Below are 23,223 nucleotides of genomic sequence, written 5' to 3' on the forward strand. Positions count from 1 at the left end.
TGTGGTAGAGGAAGGTGAGAGGGAAGGCTTTGAGGGGAGGAGCCCGCCCGGAAAATCCTGTCCTTTCCTGAACCCCCTCCCTTCTTCCTAACTGTAGGCTCCCATGAGCATCCTTTTTGTAGAAGTGATGCTGCACTTTCAAAGTGGATAACGTGGATCATTACAGAATCACTCTCAGAAGCTGTGAAATGGGGAATGCGTGTGTGTGCATATGTGTGTCTACGTGTGTCTGCTCTGTACAGTGCTAGACCCATATAAGGCCATTCATAAGTGCATCTTAATTGGCAGGAAGGTAAACAGAATTCTTTAGGGCCTTTAGAGCCTTTCGACGGAGAAGACTATGACGAGCAGAAGGATGTTAGGCAGGGCAGGTCGAGGTGGGGAGAATGTGGCCTGGGCATCGCAGTGGAAACCCTCAGCATAACCACAGCCAGGACTGCTTGTAACTGGAAATAGATAGCTGTTCTCACCAAATGACTAATTCCTATTTGTTCTCAAAATACAACCCACTGTTAATTTTCTTGGAACTCTTCCCTGGATTCTTCCAAGAGACTATTTCAGCAAGCCCCTGGTAGTCAGTCCTGGAAAAATGACTTTGCGTTTGGGTGAGGAGGGAGAAGGGGTAGGAGATATTTACTGTGCCCTTCCTGTGTGGTAGGTCTTTATTTCTGTTATCCTACAGAGTAGAATTCCAAGACTCAGAAATTTTAAATAACTTGATCAAGACCATACAGTTAGTAAAAGGTGAAGCTAGGATGGGACCCTAGGTCTGCCTGACTTCTCTAAGGCAGTATTTTTTTCACCTTCCACACCAACCTCACAAATTCTATCAACTCTAATCATGCTATTTCCCTGTGTAATATCATGATTGTAAGAAATATACACTCGGCCTTTGTTCCTGTTTCTGGCACAGAGCTCCTAAAACCCTTGGAATTTCCTAAGTGATGGGAGAGACAAAGGAATCTTTTGTCATGTTAATGAGGTGACTTTGGGACTCAACCTAAGGATGGCGCTGGTTGTCAGGAGAACCCACCTTGTTAGAATTTTCTTGGTGCTACCCCCCAGACCTCCCAGGAGAGAGGAGCTGGAGACTGAGTTCAGTCTCCTAAGGTCAACGATTTAATTAATTATGCCTCTGTAATGAAGTCTCTGTAACAGCTTACAAGGAGAGGGTTTGGAGAGCTTCCCACTTGTTGAATGTGTGGAGAGGAGGGGAGAGTGTCTTGCCTGGAGAGGGCACGGAAGCTCTGCACCTTTCCCATACCTTGCCTTATGCACTGCTTTCATCACTTTTCCTGAGTTGTATCTTTTTATAATAGACTGGTGATCTAGTAAGTAAAATATTTTTCTGAGTTCTGTGAGCTGCTCTAGCAAATTAATTGAACCCAAGGAAGGGGTCATTGGAACCTCCAATCTATAGCTGATTCATCAGATGGTCAGAAATACAGCAGACAACCTGGACTTGCAACTTGCTTCCGAAGTAGTGGGGTGAGGTTAGGCACAGGCTTGTAGGACTGAGCCCTTAGCCTGTGGAGTCTGATGCTATCTCCAGGTAGATTGTATCAGAACTGAGTTTAATTGTAGGACACTGAGCTGGTCTCAGAGAATTGCTTGTTGGTGTGGGGAACACCCACCCACCCTCACCCATACACACACCCGCCTGTTGAAATTGGTGACCAGAACCTTTACCCTGCTTCAAACCTTTCCGCAAGTTTCTGCTGCCCTTTCATCTTCACTCCACTTTAAGGCCTTAGAAGGTGTATGAGGTGCTTCCTTCCTCTCTAATCTCACCTCCATATTCCCTCTTCCTCTCTACATCTAAACCGTGCCACACATGGTGTGCTCTCCCTTGTTTCTGGGCCAGGGATGTGCGGATCCCCTGCTTTCCTTTTCCTTCCTTGCCCTGCCCTTTGCTCTGGCTGTACTTTCTATGTCACTGTATTGTGTTGTATTGTACTTTAGGTCCTGGAGATTGAACCCAGGACCTTGCTTGGCTCCACCGCTGAGCTCTACCCCACCCCCTCTCTCAAAGCTGAGGTAAGACGTCACTTCTTCAGAGACATCTTTCAGGTGCCCTGGTCTAGGTCAGGCCCCCCTGTGTGTGCTCCCCAGCACCTGTGGCTCCCCTGTGGTAGCACATTCAGAGCTCAAATTTGCAAACTCCATGAGGGTCAGGATGGGGCTTATCATATTCACCGCTGTGTCTCTGACCCTTGGCACTGTGTCTTGTCCAGGGTAGGACAGTATTTTTTTTTTTAATACTTTTTCTACATATGTTTTCCTTAAATATTTTCTCAATAATTTTCTCTATTTTGTTCCCCAACCAAAGTAAAAATAATAGAACTGGAGGACATGCCCCATTTAATTTGATTCTCATCTTTCTCAAAGACCAAAATGTGGATTCACCACCAAAGAACTGATGATTTATTCATTAATTTATTAGAAGGTGTTTGTAGCTATTTAATAGAGCTATGCAGACTTTTCAAGTCAAGGTACATTGGTTTGTAAAGTCCTTTATCTCAGGAAGATATTTTTAATTACTCTGGGACACAAAGTGCTGGAAACAGAAAATCACCGTTAGAAATAAAGTCTTCATGGTCCACAGACATTGGCAAAGCTGATAGCCTGTCCTTGTCTGGATCTCTTGTTGGCATGCTTAGATAAGCAGAGTTAGGGAAGGCACTGCCAGCTGCCCAAATGCAGGCCTGGGTCCCTCCCAGTGGAGGCCCCTCCCCAGAAATCATTTCTGTTGTTTAAGAAGTGAGTATGATTCTCAAGACCTTAGATCTAAAAAATCCCTCATATAGAACTCAGTGAACCAGATGATCTCTAATGGAGCAGCTCAGTGTCCAGATATCATTCTTATTTTGGGGCAATCCAAGACAGGAAGGAGGCACAGCCTCCCCCCTCCCCCACCCCATTAGAAAGGTGGAGGGGATATGAAAACGAATACGTGTATGTACATGCGTGACTGGGACATTGTGCTGCACACCAGAAATTGACACATTGTAACCGACTGTACTTCAGTTTTAAAAAAATTTAAATAAAAGTGGAGGGGGACAGACATTCCCTTTCCCCGCTCCTCAGCATCAGAAGGCCAAGCAAACATTCCTGCTGGGAACTTAGGATCTCCACACTGAGGTGTCAGCCTTGTGGAGAGAGAGAGTTTTTTTCACAGCGCCTCTAGCAGTGTGGCCTGGCTGTAAGGCACCCGTGGTGCTGACCTCAGAGCAGCATCCTTAACAGACCTTCAGCAGAATTTACTTCCTGGCCTCTGAGCCTGGTCCCCCTAGCCTTCCTGGGATTCAGCGAGCTATTTGTTATTTCTCTAATAAATTCCTTTTCCATTTAAGTGACTCAGATGTCTGTTGTCAGGAGTTCAGACCTCTGGCAGGTAAACTCACCAGCCAAGCTCCCACAGGGCACATTCCTGGAGCAGTCAGTATTGCAGACAAGGAGGCTGGCTGTAATAGGAGGAGGCCTCTGCCTGGAGTCTGACTGGCTTCAAGTTAGAAAATCACTGAACCCTTCAGGCTCTTACTGTTGAAAATGGCAAAGTGATTATTTTCCTACCTATCTTGACAGGATGCTATGAGAATCAAGTGAGGTGACGTCTACAGTCAGGACTTCGTACACAGAAGTGGTGATGCGAATGTCAGGGTATTAGGGACTAGCTAGCAAAGTAGGTTACTCAGAGGCAAAAACAAATAGCTAAAAATCAGTGCACTTTTAGCTGGGGGGTCAGTCCTTCCTCACAACTTGAGCTGTCTCTGCAAGGGTTCCCCTTGATCAGGGGTCAGCTGTGGCAAGAGCATCTTCAGTGTTTACGTGGAGAGGGCTCAGGGTCAAGTGTTGGTTCTCCCTTTGAGGCTTGGATAGGGGCTCTATCACCTAAACATCTTTTTGGAAGAAGAGTATATATTATAAACAAATTTTTAAATAAACATCGTGTATTTAGCATTTAGTATGTAATGGAATAATTATTTAGTATTTGTCTGATCTATGGGAATATTTGTCAATTAGGAGTTTGTCATTTAGAATGTGTCTCATTTGGAAAATATATTCCGTTGACCAGAAAGCTAAAAGCTTTGAGATATTCTGAATCTTCAGGACAGAAGGGGTTCTTTGGGCTGAGGGCTCAGATGAATACAACTGAGGGGAGCCGTGTGATTCCCAGCTGCCTTCAGAGAAGTGGGCGAAGATGAGCCTTTCCTTCACTCATCAGCGTGTGTCCCGTAGCTGGGCTCTGTGTCAGTGTAGGGGATGCAGAGATGACTGAGACCCAGTCCTTGCCCTCAAGGGAAGCTTCAGAGGATCTAGATGATGCCTTTAAGTCACCTCAGTCTCAGAATCTGTGTGTACAGTGGCTTCTCGTGGTGCCTCCTAGTTCTCCTGTAAAAGCTCAATTATTTCAGGCATTTATGTTTTCCTCACTAACTGGACTTAGAGTGCAGACAGCCTCAGACATAAGCAAACTGCCAAATTCAATTTTCTGTCTGAAGGCTGGCACTGCAGAAGGAGCATAGCTTTGAAATCAGAAGCCGTAGTGGTTCAAATACCACTGTCATTGCCAGTGATCACTGTGTGATCTTGGGCAGATTGTTGAATTTCTCTGAGCCTCCAGCCTGACAAGGTGGTTGTTAGGATTCAGTGAAATCATAATGTGGTATCTGGCGCAATACTTGGTGGTAAGCAGATACCCCAAAATATGAGGCGTTTTATCCCTAATTCTCCACTGTTCCAGTTTCTTCAGGGCCCTCTTTGCCGGGAAGCTTCTCCTCCAGAAAACTTCCCACATTCCCAGGCTGGGCTAACGACGGCCTCTCCTCTGTGCCCATGTGCCCAGAATTTACCATATACCTTTCCATGTTATATTGGAAATTATATATATATAATCCATCTCCTGTTGTGAGGCTGTAAGTTCACTAAGGACACTTTTTTTTTTTTCATGTTGTATCCTCAGTGTCTAGTAGTTTTTGCTGCTTAGTGAATGCTTAGTAAATTGTGGATTGGTTTTATGTGAATAGGTTAATAAGCTGTACATAAAGAATATCCCTCATCTGATGCTCCGTGCCCCCTCTGGTCTGCACTGCTGTCTGAGGAGGCTCTTTCTAGACTGAGAGTTCCTTGGTCTTAGGTATTTGGGTTGTACTTTCCCCACCCCCGTTCCCTGAATTCTGCAAATAATTTTTTTTTTACTTGAAGTATAGTTGATTTACAATGTTGTGCTAGTTTCTGGTGTGCTACAAAGTGATTCAGTTCCTCAGAGTCTTTTCCATTATAGGTTATTACAAGGTATTAAATAGAGTTCCCTATACAGTAGGACTTTGTTATCTATTTTGTATATAGTAGTGTGTATCTGTTAATCCCAAGCTCCTAATTTATCCCCCCTTCCTCCTTTGGTAACCATAAATTTGTTTCCTATGTCTGTGAGTCTGTTTCTGTTTTGTAAATAAGTTCATTTGTATCATTTTTTAAGATTCCACATTTAAGTGGTGCCATATAGGATATTTATCTTTCTCTGCAAATAGTATTTTAATATGAAAATGCTGTAATTCTTCCAAATAAAACACCTGCATGACTTTTTCTGGAGAATAGTTTAAGGCAGAATTTCTAAAAGTATATTCCATTAGATAGTAACTCATATTCTGGGGGGAAAATTCTTTAAATAAAGTTAGAAAATGCTTTAATAGTATTTCTTTATTGTGGTAGGACTTCTCAGATCCTCTTTTTGATCATGAAGCTTTTCACAGATCTGGTGTTACGTAAAACACATCTGTAGAAATACCACTTTGAGAAAAGCTGCAACTGGTATCACCAAATTCAATTTCAAACTTTTGAAGGCTGCTTAAAGCTGAGTTCTTTAGTAGTTGTCCTGTGAGCTATCAGTTAGAAGTTTGCCTTTAAGCACGTTTCCCAATGTACTATTTTTGCTGCGTGTCTACAAGTTATGATAGATAGTGTGTTAATGATTGAATAAGCATTATTTAAGCAATGTATCAGAAAACAGCGTATTGATTTTGCTGTCCTACTGTGCACATGAAGTTTACTCATTTGACACGCATTGCACTAGTAGGTTATATGTCAGACCACGGGGACGCTTCGTAAGTGGAGCCTGGGGCCGTCCGTCAGTTCTCTGGTCCCTTTTAGGTAATAGAAGGCCCTGGTTCACTCTACGTTCCTTTGTAGGGAAAATTCAGTACATTATGGGAGTCCACACCCATTAATCTGGCCATTCCTTTTGTCACAACAGGGAAACACTTCTGTGTGCATTGTCAGCAGATAACTGCTGTTCTGAGCCCTTTCAAGTGACCCACAACCGTGGTGCCTGGGGGATTCCACCTCCCTCCTCCCACTCTGTCTAGTGTTTTTTAAGCTAAAGAGGTTGTGTTCCCTTCAGCAAATACTGTTCCTTTGAGCGAAATTATAAGGCAGGCCCTTGGCTATAAAGGCCAGATCTACCCGTTTTCCTGGGGGAAGCTGTGCTATCACCAAATGCAGGTGCTGAATTGTCTCAGTGTGGAAATATACACTGCTGTGTGTAAACTAGTGTTGGTTTCTGAGTTTTGCTGCTCTTCTTTTGTCGGGGGATGTGGCATGGGTGAAAGTCAACCAGAGAAAAACCTCTCTCAGGCCACGGATAACCAGAGCTGGGACTGATGCTTGTCCCTGAGGGAAGGGTGGACGTTTTGCTGGAGTTCAGATGACTCCACGGGTTGAGGATGAGAGGAGAGAGACTAAATGTGCTGAAGAGGTGAGAGACTGTAAAATTTCTAGTGTAAACTGTTGTGCTTTGGGGAACAAGGTGACAAAGCTGCACAGAGCTGGGAGGTGGCTCTTGTCCCCACTGCTGCACCGTCCGCAGAGCCTCTCTAGAACGTGGCTTTCAGGAACACTGAGAAACCGTTCCTTCCACGCAAACCCTCAAGCACTGAAAATAGTGAAAGCAAGGGTCCCCCATGGGGCTGGGGACAGAACTGGAGAGGAAGGACATGGCTGTTTGGCACGGTCACTGGAAGGGATGGGGTTGGTCAGCTCTTAAGTGGACCACTTCAGGGAATCAAAGACATAATCTGGGACTTGTTTTTTTTGCAGAGGGCAGGAAGAGGGCTGGATTACTGGTATAACACTAGAAGGAATTAAGAGCTGTCACTTGAGGTAACAAGGTGAGGGTGACTTTATTAGTACCCCACGATGCTGAATAGTGTATATAGCGCTCAGATTCCATTTTGGTAACTTGACAATAAGGATCTAGCAAATAAAGTCCTTCCCTTCTGCATGGCTCTAAACATGAAAAGAAGGAAACCTGAGAATTAATGAAACACCCAGGTGAGCTGTGGCTCATTTTCACTCACTAAATCCGCAATTTCAGTTTGAAAATTCACAATTACCTCTTCTACCGTCAGCTCAACAGCTGCAATATTTCACTACACACATTTCACTCTGTGGGCAACACATATCCCCAACCACATATCTTGGAATGCAGTTAGTTAAATACCTAAAGTCCATTAAGAGTGAGCTTTAGAATTAGCGAAGTCAGCTGAGGTGATCTTTCTTAGACTCTTGAGAACTGAACATACTAAAATTGCTTGGAGAGACAGGAAAGAATCTCTTTATAGGGGTATTGCTTCTGCATGCTCTGCTCCGCATTTTTTTTTTTTCATAACAAAGCACTGAAACAAATAATAACAGAAGCGTTTCTATCTTTCCCTCTACACAAAGAATGCCTGAGGAGGCTACTGCACTAGTTAACATGATTGCATGCTGAATGCCCTAAATTCTCCTCCACAAATACAGCAAGAAGATGGTTCAATTACTGGATTAGACTTGCTATAATGAATCCCTGAGAGACAGAATACATAAAGGAGAAATTAGAGAGAAAAGATCCCTCACAATACATGTATGGAATGTAGCCTCAGGTGATGATTTCTTTATCTTTCAGCATCTTAACTACTTTAGTTCTGTAGTTCTGTAGTTCTGTAGTTCTGGTCGGGAGGAGGAAGTGCAGGACAAATCCCTGCAGTGGAGCTTGGGAACCTTGCATCTTCAGGTTGCCTTGTAATGTGTTTAGACAATGTTTGAACACTAGATGGTGCCCATAACCTTAAAACATAGTGAAAGGCTAGTTGCCCTTCTTCACAGGCAAATATGACTACCTTGTAGGAAAAGTCAGTTATGGGAACTATAAACATATCTATTCAAGCATTTCCCAGTAATGGTGTTGTGAGAGGTTTTGTGGTCAAATACGTTTGGGAAAAACCACATACTTTATCTGCCTCTAAGGAGATTCCCAGTGAACACCTGGTAAACAGATGTTTTGGGGGCTCCTCAGTAAAGAGACCTGATCGCTAGGGAACCCTTTCTCTCAGTGGCAACCTATTACAATACTGCTGTTCCTGTGTCCTCTGAACTCGCTTTAGGAAATACTCGTCTAGTCCAAACCCTGCCCCGAAGAAGGAATAGCTCAAACTATCTAAAAGGATTTCCTTAGACATGGTTTTCTGACACACTTTAAGAAACATCAGACACATTTTTAAGGCAGAGTGGTTAGTAGTAATAGTTATTGATTGAGTAGTTACAATGTGACACGCTCTATTCTAAGCGTTTTGTCTCCTCTCCTCAGTATGTGCTCACACACGTTAGATACATTGATATACAGTCGGCCCTGGATTTGCAGCTGGTTGAATCCGGGGATGCAAAACCTGTGGATACGGAGGGCTGACTGTATACACTGTCCCACGCCATTTTACATAAGGGACTTGAGCATAGTGGATTTTTGGTATCGGTCGAGTGTCCTGGAACCAATCTCCCTCGATACCGAAGGACAACTGTTTCTGCTTTTAGGCAGTGAACATGTTGAGATCAGTCTCTATCTCATTTGCCTTTGAGATTTCAGTTCCTAGTACAGAACCTGGCACACAGTAAGCCGTTAATAAAATAAATGATCTAAGAAGATTCTATAGTCTGTATGGGAGAACAATTCTGGAAAATAGGAAAGGGCGTTATATCCCTGATTAGAAAGGTGACTGTCTGTTATACAAGTTCCTTCTGTCGGAAGACCAGTTGAGAGCAGAGATACACCCTTCAGCTCTCTTCCCTGGGGCTTCTGTTTCTCTTCTCTAAACTTGCTGTTTTCTTGTTAGCATAACTTATTTGCAAATTAATCTTAGATGATTTAGTAATTTATGTATTGAATTTCCATTTAGAGTTTTTGTTCTTGTGTTTTCCAGGAAGGTATAGCTTGTCCTTCCATGTCCAGTGCAAGCTGTAGATGAAAAATATTATTTTCCTTATTCCATTGTTAATAATCCTAGTCTGTCGTTTTTCTTTCCATATTGTTTGAGCGTCTCAGGTCTGTTTATTCTTTCCTTGCAGTGTTAACCAATGAAATTCTGATACTGAGCCTTTAAACTAGCTACTTTCTACCCACAGTTTATATCGATTTTCACAAGCTAAAAAGGAGAAATGTTCCCTTTTCCTTTTCAGTTGCAAAAAGCAGATGATACTTTCTTTGTTGAACGATTTTTTACAAGTGTTTTATATAAAAAAGGATAAGATATTTGAACTCCAGGATTGCTATGTTCTATGAATTGTAATCTCTAAGAAGATTATATCATTCTCATTGGTTGCCTTACTTACTGTGGGGTCCTGGCAATAATAGTTAAATGGATACATGACTGCTAAAAGCAGAACTACTTGGGAGTTTTCTCTGCTGAGCCGTAAGAAGGTTACTAGCTCATCCCTTTTTCTGCCACATGCATAGAGGTTAAAACAGAAAAAAACCCATGGCTTAGCGGATTTCTCATTTAAACAGAATTAAAAAGTCTAATATCTCTTATTTATTCACCCTTAAAATAAGCATAAGGCATACGGTTGTTATAAGATTAAATTAGTTATAACTGTGACTGACTGAAAAGCACCATGTAACTACTAGTTCTTCAAATCTTTTAAAATTAATTAATTATTATTGTTTTTTTTTTTTAGTGGTGGTACTTGGGGATTGAACCCAGGACCTTGTGCATGCTAAGCAGACGCTTTACCACTGAGCTACACCCTCCCCCGATAAATATTAGTTCTTTATAGCTCTGTGGGCTCTTGAATGTGATGTGCACGCAGAGCAATGTATCCAAAGAAGGTGCTGAATGAGACCAATGTCAAGGTTTTAAAGACAGATTGTGCTGTGAGGAGAAAACACTGATTTTGGGTTAAGAGACCTACTTTTGAGTCCAGCATCGTAGTTGGTAGCTGTGGAACTTTGAACAGATCATTTAGCCATTATGAATCCCATTTCCATGGTGTGGAAAGTGAGGGTAATTATAACACCTCCTGACACTCAGAATTTCTTTGAAGATTCCCAGAACTAATGCATGTGTAAGTGCTTTGTGTCTGAGAAAGTGCTCTGACAATGTGGATGCTGACTGTGATGAAATGACAGAGTGGACCCTGAGTCTACAGATTTTGACCTGGAATTTTAGAGTCAGTGTCCCAGGCTACAGTGACTTTTTAAGGCACCACAATATTTATTTAATACTTTTTCATTCAATAAACATTTTTTGAGACTCCTATGTGCCAGACACTGTGCTAAATGTTGAGGGTAGAAAATCATACATGGCACAGAATTTGCTGTCAGGGAGCTTTTCGTAATTTAGTAGAGAAAGACAGACATATAAATAAATACGGGCAATGAGGTTTAATAGATTAATAAACCTTTTACGTTTTTATCTTACATGTCATATAAGTATAGAAGAAGTGGGTGGTGGAGGAGTAGTTGAAGGGGTGACACTGGATGGCAGAATGAGGGCCTGGCATGGGGCAGTCCTCCCAGACACATGCTAGCTGGTGAGTGAGCAGAAGCCCGCGTGTGTGGGAGAACCACAGGAACACACAAGGCAGCACCATGCGTGCTGACCACTGTCTATATTATATAGGTAAATCGTGTTGAGGGGATGGGGGTTGGAGTGATGGCTAACAATATGAGGTCATTTCAAAAATTCTAGCTATCAACCATAGCTATAATGCACAAATTTTTCTAAGTATACAATGAAAACCACAAACTGAGGGCTTCACTGAATTATGAACCATGACCTCAGCCATAAGAACTGGGCTCCATTATTATTTGCATGAGTACCAAAATTCCAGCATGAGCATGAACACTCACGATAGACTTACAGAGTTTGTCCCAGGGAGGTAGCTTGATATAGAGGAAAGAAGCTGTCAATAGATATTTGAATGAAAGGAAGGACTTGGAGAAGAAAGATGGAAGGAAAGGTGGATGGAAGGAAGGAGGGAAGAGGGAGGGTAGGTGTGATGGGCATCAAAACTGAATATTTAAATTTGGGCTCTGACTCACTCTATCTAGGTAAACTTTGACAAGTTATTTAACCTCTCTGAAACTTAGTCTTTTTTTTTTTTTTTTCATTGAAGTACAGTTTACAAAGTTGTGTCAATTGCTGGTGTACAGCATAGTGCTCCAGTCATACATGAATATACATATATTCGTTCTCATCGTAAGCTACTACAAGATATCGAATATAGTTCCCTTGTGCTATACAGTATAAGCTTGTTTATCTATTTTATATATACCAGTCAGTATCTGCAAATCTCAAACTCCCAGTTTATCCCTTCCCACCCCCTTGAAACACTCTTTTTATCTGGACATGGGGCAGTGCCTTTCAGGGTGCTTGTGAGAATTAAAAATTACTTTTATAAAATGGCTTGGTAAATAACAAGTGCTTATTAACTCATTGACAGTAATACTTGTATTGAGGTAAATGGTGATGCTTCTACCACTTACCAATGTCACCAAATTGTACATAGCATACTTTTATACGCTATTCTTACATAGCTACACACAACAAACTATATGCATTATAAACATGCAGTTTTTTTGAGTGTAGTGATGGATTTGGAAAAAAATTTGGCATTTTGAAAAATACATTATATACCTCCCCCAAAAATGCATGCTTTTCAATGTTCTCTTGCATGCAAATATGTCTCAGAAAATCCAAGCAAAAACACTAGCACCTTTCCCTGAATCTGAGGGAGCTAAGTAACAAGCATCAAACACCTGCACACCGTTTAAATGACAACATGCATCCGAAGCCATAATGTGCTCCTCCATTTTTCCTTTGTAATTAAAGTCTGTTTGGAGTCATAATTGAAAGTCAGTAATTAAAATTGGTGGGGAGGGTATAGCTCAGTGGTAGAGTGCATGCCTAGCATGCAAGAGGTCCTGGGTTTAATCCCAGTATCTCCACTAAGAAAATAAATAAATAAACCTAATGACCTCCACCCCTCCAAACAAAATGAATAATAATTAAAGTTGATTTTTTTTTCTCAAGTGGTGTCAGATATGAAGGGAACGACGTTTAAAGAGAAGTACTCACAGACAGGATCTGGTCTCCTCTCTGGAGCTCCCCGCTCAGGTCTGCTGGTCCACCAGCCAGAATGAAGGAAACAAAAATACCTTCTCCGTCTTCCCCGCCCACGATGTTGAAGCCCAGGCCAGTGGAGCCTTTGTGCAGGACCACCTTGCGGGGCTCCCTGTGGAAACAAGTGGAGAACACAGCTCAGAGGGCGGCCCTCCCAGGATTTAGGTTGCTTTTGCTTTCATTGGGATACAGGATACCAGCAATTCACTACCTATGGAAATGGCTTCCCGAATTAAGTTTGCATGTAAAAAATATGCTAATATCAGGGCAGGTGTCTGAATTCCTCACTGTAGCAAATGCCAAAATACCATGCAAATGTATTCCTTAATTCCAAAACATTTTTGTAAACTAGCCTTACTTCCAGTTTTCTTTTGTTTAAAACATCTGTTCTGAGCACCGCAGTGTATTCAGTAGGATGGATGTGTCCAAAAAGAGGGAGAGAATTTGGGGGACAAGAGACTAGACTGAATAGGTGAGACCATCTTACGTGCCAGCCTATGGGTTTGTTGTTTGTTTGATTGTTGTTTGTAACTTACTCTGTAGTGGGGAGTCATTGGAAGATTTTGAGCCACGAAGAATATTAAAATCCATTTTTGGAAGATTAACAAATGGCCACGGAGAGGAATGATGGAGAGGGAAGCAAGGATATGACGATGGGAGGCAGGAAAATCAGTGAGGATGCTGACGGAGTAGTCTAGGTTTGAGGAGGTGACAGCCTGAATGGCAGTGATAATGAAAAGAAAGGGCAACGTGAGGGGGGAAATGTGAAGGGAGGAACAGTGGATCCAGAGATTGACTTGGGCACTGGAGGAGGAGAGGAGGAAGAACATCCAAGTAAATGGCAAAAGGGGTGTGTGTTGAATACAGGGTCATGAGGATGAGTAGGATTTTCACATGCTCAGTTCTAGGTACTAGAGGGACATCCATGGGGAGATGTTCAGAAGTGGTAGAGACAAAGGCTGGGAATTTAGGTTCTCAGAGAGGACTGCAAATGCAGATTTGAAGGTCATCGATAAAACAATGAGAGATCAAAATTCAGGGGAGGATACTTTATAACATATTTCTGATTTATTTTCTACTTCGGAGCAACCACGGCAAATAGAAACAGTGATAACATTTTTTTGTTCAAAAAGAACATCTTCAATAATATTCCTTAATTAAATAATTAACATTGTGCTACAGTTATAAGTGGACAGGATACATGTGTCACATCTGAATTCACCTGCTCTGGTTACAAACCCATGGAACTAAAGATCACATCTTAAGCCAACAGTTCTACGAGTTTGTGTAGAGGCTGGAAAATTATGGCACATAGACTTGTAAGGAATCTTAGAAGTCATTTAGCTGAATTTTCTCTATCAGTATTTTCAAAAAATTTATTCTGCAAGCCTTAGGTTTAACCAAGGTGCTTTTTGTCTCACTTACCCTCCTCTCCCAAATATCTTAGCTCCAGTCCTTAAAAGTCCTCTTCTATTTGCCTGTTTTTAATGATGTAAGAATGGCAAAGAGCCATCCAATATATTTTTATACTAATGACTACGCAGTTTGTTATCTGCTATCACATTGTCTTGTACAAAGAGATGCATTGCGTCCGTAGTTACCCTTATTATGAGGAAGGGTGTACACATCATAGCTTGGACAATAATACATAACAATGCGATGTATTGAAAGGTAACTTGACATAGAGTTAATTCATTTTATTCTGCAAATACTTTGTAAGCACCTTCTATGTCAGGAACTGTTCCAGGTACTCAGAAAGTCTGTAAGCAAAACAAAAATCCCTACCATTATGGGTTTAAATTCTGATAGGAATAGGCCATTAATAAGTAATAGATGCAGTAAGCAGGTTTGTTATATAGTATGTTAGACAGCAGTACATATTTTGGGGAAAAAGAAAAAGCAGAACAATGTAAGAAGGATAGGTGGTTGCAGGGATGGGCCTGGGTAGGATTTATTGAGAAGGTGACATCTGAGGTGAGGAAACTAGTCATATGATATCTAAAGGAAGAACATTCCAGCAAGAACAGCCAATGCAGAGATCCTAATGTGGGAGGGTGCCTGGTGTTGCCAGGGAAGAGCTAGGAGGCCCATGTGGTTGCGTGAACGAATAAGGGAAGGAGAATGACAAACGATGAAGCCATTGTATTAGTTGTCTACCGATGAGTAACAAACGACTACCAACTTAGTAGTTTAAAACAACATCCACGTCAGACGTCTGGGTGGGCTTGTCTAGGTTGTCTGCCTAGGATTTCATACGACTGAAATCAAGGTGTCAGCCAGACCAAACTTTATTGTGGTTGTAAGGACTGTATTAGGGTTTTCCAGAGAAACAGAATCAATAAGAGCTTTGATAGACAGATAGATAGGTAGATAGATAGATAGATAAATAGATACATAGATACATAGATAGATAGATAGATAGATACATACATACATACAAACATACATACATACATACATACATACATAAACACAAAAAGTAAATAAATAAATGAATAGATAGGTAGATAGATAGTTAAAGTGAAGAATTGGTTCATGCAGTCATGGATGCTGAGAAATTCCAGGGTCTACAGTCAGCAAGCTGGAGACCCTGCTGATAGTGTTAAATGTAATTTCTACCTCAAGTTTGAGTCCCAAGTGAGGAGAAAACCATTGTCCCAACTCAAAGACAGTCAAAGAAGGAGCAAGTTCTCTCTTACTCTACCTTGTGGGTATATTCAGGCCTTCAGTGGGTTGGGTGGGGCTACCCTTATGAGAAGGGCAATCTGCTTTACTTAGTATACAGATTAAAATGTTAATCTCATCCAGAAACGTCCTCACAAACACACCTAGAATAATGTTTAACCAATTATCTGTGTACCCTGTAGCCTAAAATTGACCATCCCAAAGACTGAGGTCCCTGTTTTCTTGTTGGCTGCCAGCTGGGGGATCTCGCTCAGCTTCTGGAGGCCACCCATTTTCCTTCTCGTGTGGCCTCTCTCTTCAAGCCAGAAATGATTCATTGAATCCTTTTCATATTTGAAATCTCTCTGACTTGTTCTTCTGCAACTAGCTGGATTTAACTCTCTGCTTTTCAAAGGTTCATGTAATTAGGTTAGGCCCACACAGATAATTCCTTACCTTAAGATCAACTGATTAGTAATCTTAATTACATTTGCAAAATCCCTTTTCCATGTAAGGTAATTTAACTGGGAATAACATCAGGAGGTGGAGATCATGGGGCATCTCAGAATTTTGACAACCACAGGCAGAGAGGATAACGGGATAAATCCTGAAGGCTCTTGTAGACCATTTTAAAACTTTGATTTTTACTCTGAGAGAAATGGGGAGCCACTGAGAAGAATTACTTACCTGATTTACATATAAAAATGATTACTTTGGTATAAAATAGATCTGAGGGGCCAAAGTTTAAAAAGTGAGGCCAATTAGGTGACTTTTGCTCTTTTTAGGCAAAATATAATAACGCCTTGGACCATGGTAGTGTTGGAGGATGTGGTGAACAGTGGATGCATTTCCAGTTTATTTTCTTTTTCTGTTCAGATTGAATAATTCCTGTTTTTCTATTGTCAGATTCACTGATTGTTTTTCTTCTGTCATACTTATTCTGCTATTGAAGCCATCCAGTGAATTTTTAAATTTTGGTTGTTATATTTTAAAGCCTTACCATTCTATTTGATTTTTCTTTATGTCTTTTGTTCCTTTGCTGAGACTTTGTATTTCCTAAAAATCTATTTCAAGTATGTTTGTAATTGCTCATTGGTGCATAATGGCTGCTTTAAAATCCTTGACAGGTAATTCCCACATCTGTGTTATCTCACTGTTGGTATCTATTGGTTGTCCTTCCTTATTCAAGTTGAGATTTTCCTGGTTTTGGTATGATAAGCGTTTTTTTATTGTATACGGGACATTTGGGATGTTACGTTGTGAGGTACCAGATCCTGTCCAACCTTAGTTCTTCCCAGGTAGTAGACTGGTTTAGGTATAGCATGCAGATCCAAGTGAGATGAATATTCAGCTCCCTACTTGGCCCTGGGGATGCCAGGGAGGAGAGAAAGTGGGATATCAGCTAGCATTCTACTCACTCTACCTGCCTGCCACTTGGTGGGGATAGAGGCTCAGGTCCCTTTGGACTCACTGACACGAATGGCAGGGACGTGATGGGATGTTGACTAGCAGCAGCTCGAAGCACCTTGTTTTGCCCCTTTGCATCAGGGTGGAGCTAGCAGTTCAGCCTTCTCACTGAGCCCCACTGACACTACCCTGATAGGTAAAGAGGTTTCCCAGTGAGCACTGCTTCCTTTTTCCTCCCTCTACCTTATTCCCACTGCCCTGGATGGAGGTTCAGCTCCAGGCTGGTCCCCACCAATGCCAGGAGTAGGGGATAGAATGCTAACCTCTTTCCTACTAGTTGCTGCTGGGTAAAGAGGCACGTTCTGCTTCCCACTAGGAAGTGGGGTGTCAACCTCCAGCACCTCATACCATCTTACTCTGTCTCTTTGCTGCAGGATGGGGATGGAAGCTCAGTTCTTGTTTGGCCCACGGACACCAGCCCAATGGAAGAAATGGAGGGACATCTAGTTGCTTCTCCCAGCGTTCTCTGGTGGACCAGAAGTCTAGCTATCTGCACGGTCTCTTGGTACCACAATGAGTGAGTGGACAGTTTTTCCTTTGGTGTTTGGCTGGCGTAGGGTTAGTGTTACCAAAAGTTTACCTGTTCTACTAGTCTACCCTTTTCCCAGTCCTTTGGTTACAGGGAGCAGGCTTTTCTTGAGGCTTTTCAAAAATCTGTGCCTGTTTGCAGTTCCAGAGTACAGGCTTCTCCAGTGCCGCATCCAGGATAGAGGGGAAGCAGAAAAAAAAAATCCAGGTAACTCAAGCTAGTGTCATTCCTCTCCGAGCCAGCCTGACTTCTTTCCAGCTTTTAGAGTGTTGCTATGTGTGTTTGTTTTATTATGTCTAAAATTGTTTTTGCTTTTCTAACAAGAGGGAGAACTAGGGAGGAATGGCGATAGTCTTATTTTGGCTGAAACTAGCAGTCCAGATTCTAGATACATTTTAAAGGTGGGAGCCAAAAGGATTTGGACAAAAAGGGTATTATAAAAATGTCCTTATTCCCCCGGCATAAAACACACACTCTTAGTGGGCCTGATGACATACAAACCATAGATGATGAACGTGGAGGGAAGGAAGGGGCTCCTGTGACTCTGTTTGTCTGTATGATAGATATTGTGCTTGATGCTTTCTGTGCATGAAGGATGTGTGCTGAGGTTGGCAATGACTCTGACACTGAGCCTCAAGGAAAAGTGGCTGATGGTTGAGTAGATTGAATAGAGCAAGCATAGTGAAATGTTAAAGATGGACTCCAGATGGCAAGTATGAGTGCTCATTGTAAAATTCTTTAAATTATTTCATGTTTGAAAATTTTTACCACAAAATGTTGAGAAAAGTAACCTGATGAAGAAATTGTTGTGATAACTTTTTAGATTAATGAAGCAAGACTGCTTGCCTGAGTTTTTACTGAGTTTAGTCAGTAGTAAAGGCAGAATTAAGACACAGATTTTCTGATTCAAAATCTCAGACTCTCAAGTATGATGTATCCCAGAGATTTGTCAGTTGGCAAGCTGAAGGCTTAGTTTGACCTACAGTGTTTATAAATTTGGGGGTTAGTTGCTTGTGTTTAAAATCAGGAAAATTTGCATAAAAAGTGGGTTTATGGCTTCATATGGAAAAAACAGCCACTATGAACACCGGCTTTTAATCTTGCTGCGCAGCAACAGTTGTCTAGAACATGGCCCTCTGTAGATGGGGCATTCGTTCTCTAGTTTGCCATAGTTTCGCCTCTCCCTCATGTTTCTCAGACAAAAAGGCTGTAAGTTGCATCACATTTGCACTTCTTGCAAAGTTGAGGAAAGTTAAATATTTCTTATATTCGTGGTTCCATCAAAAATGAGAAAATGAAAGCTTTATGGAAGGAGCCTAATAGAAAAATGGAGAAAACAAAATTCATTTGGAAGTAAGGATTATCCTTACATGTTTAATATGCAAAATGGCTCGCTGCAGAAAGAATACAGCTGTGAAAGATTATTATGAAACATCAGACCCCATTACACATCTGTGTAACCCAGGCGGGGGCATTCTGTTAGTAACCCCTCTGCATAAAACACATCATTCTTGAGTGATGGTAGTTTTTATTTATTTTCCTTGGAGAAATCTTTTAAACCAAATAATTCAGAAATTTCTCAACTTTTGAGGTTTAATGTCTTTTTAAAAATAGTGTTTTATATCACAGTGAATTATGATGCTTAATAGTAGGGAGAAATGGCAAAGAAAGGAATCTGTAAAATGGTATGCAAATAACGTGTCCTAAGCACATTCCAAAAGATTTACTTTTTCTAATTTAAACTTATTACTAATAACCTATTACATTAAATGGTAGATTTTAAAGAGTTTTCATGTAAAAAATGAAACGAATGAATATCATAAAACAGAAACAGACTCACAGATAGAACAAACTAGTGGTTACCAGAGGGGAGAGGGAGGGTGGGATGGGCAAGACAGGGGTCTGGGATTAAGAGATACAAACTAGTATGTATAAAATAAATAGGCTGTAAGGATATATTATTTTATAAGAACTTTAAATGGAATATAATCTATAAAAACATTGCATCACTGTGTTGTGCACCTAAAAACAAATACAATATTGTAAGTCTACTATACTTCAAAAAAAAATTAAAAGTAAAGTGTTTTCATGCATATTTTTCTTGTTAGAGGATCAAAATCCTTTGAAAAATTAATTCTATTTTTCTGATGCTTAGATAAGTCAACTCGTTTAAGCTAGTTGCTAAGCTAGCCCATTCACACAGCTAGTAAACATCAGAGCAAGTCTTCTTTTTTTTAAAGACTTTTTTTTCTTCTAGTTTTATCGAGGTATAATTGGCATATAACACTGAATAAGCTTAAGGTGTGCAGCGTAATGATTTGACTTACATACATTATGAAATAATTACCACAGTACGTTTAGTAAACATCCATCATCTCATACAGATACGAAATTATATAAAAAATTACTTTTTCCTTCTGATGAGAACTCTTAGGTTTTAGTCTCTTAACAGCTTTCACATATAACATACAGTAGTGTTAATTGTATTTGTCATGTTGTACATTACATCCCCAGTACATATTTATCTTAGAACTGGAAGTTTCTACCTTTTGACTCCCTTCACCACATTCCCTCTCCCTCCATCTCTCTGCCTCTGGCAACCACAAATCTGATCTCTTATTCTATGAGTAAGACAATTTTTAAGAGCAGTTTAGGTTCAAACAAAGTTAAGAGGAAAGTACAGAGATTTTGCATATGCATCCTGCCCCCACACACGCACAGCCCCCCTCACTCTCGGCATCCCCGACCAGAGGGGTACGTTTGTTACAGGCGAGGAACCTGCACTGACACGTCATCATCACCGAGTCCACAGTTTGCATTAGGGTTCACTCTCCGTGCTGCCCGTTCTGTGGGTTTGCACAAATGTGTAATGACATGTATCCATCATTATAGTATCATACAAAGCAGTTTCACTGTCCTTAAAATCCCCTGTGTTCCACCTATTCAGCCCCTCCCCACACAAACCCTGGCAATACTGATCTTTGTATTTATCTCTATACTTTTGTCTTTTCCATATTTTTGGAACCCTACAGTATGTAGCTTTTTCAGATTGGTTTCTTTTACTTGGTAATATGCATTTAAGATTTCTCCATGTCTTTTCATGGCTTGATGGCTCATTTCCTTTGAGGCCTGGACAATAAGTCCATGATCTGGATACAGCACAATTTATTTATTCATTTACCTACTGAAGGACGTTTCGGTTGTTTCCAAGGTTTGGCAATTATGAATAAAGCTGCTATAAGCATCCATGTGCAGGTGTTTGTATGGACATAAATTTTCAGCTTGTTTGGGTAAATACTAGAAGGATGATTGCTGGATCATATGGTAAGGGTATGTTTAGTTTTGTGAGAAACCGCCTTCCAAAGTGGCTGCACCATTTTGCATTCGCATGAGCAATGAATGAGAGTTCTTCATTCTCTTGACAGTGTTCTAGATTTTTGCTCTTCTAATCAGTGTGTAGTGGTATCTTGTTTTGACAGAGCTAATCTCTTACTACAAGTGTTCTGTCCGTTAAATGGAGAGCGAGCTTAAACAATGAAAATTTAAAACACTAAAATAAAATATATTTTGTATAAAGCGAGAGACGGACCTGAGTTTTCAAAAGGGATCACAATATTTTTACAGAATATAGTTTCCAGAATTACTGACACTCAAAGATTCACTTTCACTGCCCTTAGCTTCCATCATTTGAACCACAGACTTCAGGACTTCATTGTATGTTGCCTTGCACTCTTCTCTCTCTAAATGTCATGGCATCTGCCCAACCTCTCCGTTCTCTCTAGTCCAGGCCCAGACTGTGAGGATAGCCTCCTAATTTGAAGATTCTTTGATTCTAGCTTCAATGTTCCAAACACATTCTTTCCATCTGATTGTTAGTTCCCTGCTTAAATGGCACCAGCTGTCCTGTGCTCCAGTCACATCAAACTCCTGTGCTTCCTTGAGTTTGCCACATTGCTTCCTATCTCCATTCCTGGGCTCAGGCTAGCTCAAGACTCAGCTCAAGTGCTACTTCTCTGACCCTCCAGCTACAGGCGGTCACTTGCTCCTTGGGTCCACATTGTGTCTTACACACTAACTCTGTTGTAGCGTTTACCACACTGTGTGGTGATTGTTTGCTCATCTGTCCTTCTCCCTCAGTAGACCGTGAACTCTGGGAACCCAGGCACCAGTACTTCTCCAGCAGGAGCAAGATGCCTGACGAGCAGGAACTCAGAAAATAATTATTGAATGAATGAATCAACTCCCACAGTGATTTAGACCTCACGTTACCCTCTACTTCATATTATAATTATTTATGCAAATATCTTTCATTTTTGCTAGATTTTCATTCAGGATGGAAAAAATCTAAAGTCTGTGGGGACAGGGCAGATAAGAGGAGTGAGTGAAGCAGGCTGAGTAGGGATTGGAGCAAACTGTGGATGTGTTCCATCTGAGGGAAGCCTCTGCTCAACTCTGGACAGTTGCTCCAGGCAGGAACACCGACTAGTACTGACAGATTCTCCCATTTCTAAAGATAAGAATCTGGATTTAATGTGAAATTTCCAGAATTTAGGCTGACAATGATTTAAAAAAAAAAGTATGGTGCAGGTCACACCCACGTGTCTCGTTGTGGATCCAGCTCTGGGCTGCCATGTGAGACTGCACTGTTCACGGTTTGATGGCACATTTGGTGTCTGCTCCATGTGTGTCTCCTCCACGATGCTCAGTGTGGTACTTGGCTCTTGGTAATTCTCTGTAACTTTAAGCTGATTTAATATTCCACACTCAGTCTTCTCTGCCCTTCCAAGTTCTCTCATGCTGAAATATCCTTTTCTTTTATTATTTCCCTTTTGTCTTATTTTTTCCTTTTATATGAGACCTGCTTGAGGTCCCCCCTTTCTCTTGATGGCCCATTTCCAAACATTTGAGCCACTTTGAGCTCTCACTTCTACATGTTTATTGCCTTGGCCAATGACTTTGTGTCTGATGAATATTGTACCCTGCATTTCCATGAATTTTTCCGTGTGTGAGGACAATGTGGCCTCCAGAGAGATAATGTCTTGAAGGTGTGGTGTCATGGTCTGTATTTCTAGGTACCCCCAATAAGCCTAGAAAAATGCTCAGTAAACACCTGATGATTGAATAAATGAGCATGCACTGCCAGTTTATAAAGAACTGCAATACCTTTCACACTGAAGTGATTTGAGCCCTAGTTTTCTCATCATTCATCATCCAGAGTTCAGATGGCCTTGGGGCCCCCCAGTAGTCACTATTATACATAATTAGACATGAACAGTTGAACAAAATTCTATTTCTTGTTCCTCAGGATTGAGCTCAAGGATCACGATCTTCTGGAAATTGTCCCTGACACGCTCTTCAGCCCTCCCCGTTGGGGGCTGCAATGGGTCCTCCCCTAGCATCTTCTCCGCGTATCTATATAGCGCTTATTACATGGACTTGGCAAACGTATCTCCCTCTCCAGCTTGAATGATCGCCTTGAGAGCAGGGAGCATGTCATTTGGTTTTTGTCTCCAATACCTGGTGCATAGTAGGTGCTTTAATATTAGATTTTAAGTTGGAATCTATAGTAGGTGGAACCTGGTTGGTCATAATATCTATATACATACTAAAAAAAACTTACCTCTCCACTTAAAAAATACATTTTATTTATGTATCCAAACTCTCAACAAACAAACATCCACATGTTCTGACTTTGTGTCAGGCACTGTGAATACAGAGGTTAAGCCTGCAGTGGGAGGAGCCACACATAAGGACTGTTAGAGAAGCCCAGGAGCAGGGCCAGGGCTGGGCAGAAACACCTGCGCAGTAAACTGAAGCAGCCGAGAGCAGAGAGCGGCCAGTCTGCTTCTGAAAAGCTTTTGTCTTTTTATCATCACCCAGATGAAATATGCTACATTCACTTATGCAGTTTTATTTTCCTCTTAATGTGATGTAAAAAGCCTTTATAATTATAAAACCCTCTGGCTGCCAAACAGCTGGGGAGACGCCAGCCTGACCTGCTCCCAGCCCTGGCAGATCAGCGCCAGTGCTCTCTTGCTATATTAGCTGCGGTCTCCGCAGGTGCTCTCAGCCAGCTGGGATGTGCTCAGCACGGGGAAGCAGGGTGCTCTGGGCTCATTCTTTCTCCTGAAA

At 41.4% G+C, this 23,223-nt stretch overlaps 1 protein-coding gene across 22 annotated transcripts in view; it reads right to left on the reverse strand.

Annotated features, from left to right (window-relative positions):
* The window catches only part of DLG2 (discs large MAGUK scaffold protein 2), a 1,704,777-nt gene that overhangs the window by 318,568 nt on the left and 1,362,986 nt on the right, over positions 1–23,223 (reverse strand). For all 22 annotated transcript variants that reach the window (XM_032488772.1, XM_032488771.1, XM_032488766.1 and 19 more), the window contains one exon: positions 12,387–12,543. In XM_032488772.1, coding sequence (XP_032344663.1) covers positions 12,387–12,543 — 157 coding nt within the window. The remainder of the gene's footprint in view (positions 1–12,386; positions 12,544–23,223) is intronic.

This window comes from Camelus ferus, chromosome 10, assembly GCF_009834535.1.
Source record: "Camelus ferus isolate YT-003-E chromosome 10, BCGSAC_Cfer_1.0, whole genome shotgun sequence".
NCBI lineage: Eukaryota > Metazoa > Chordata > Mammalia > Artiodactyla > Camelidae > Camelus > Camelus ferus.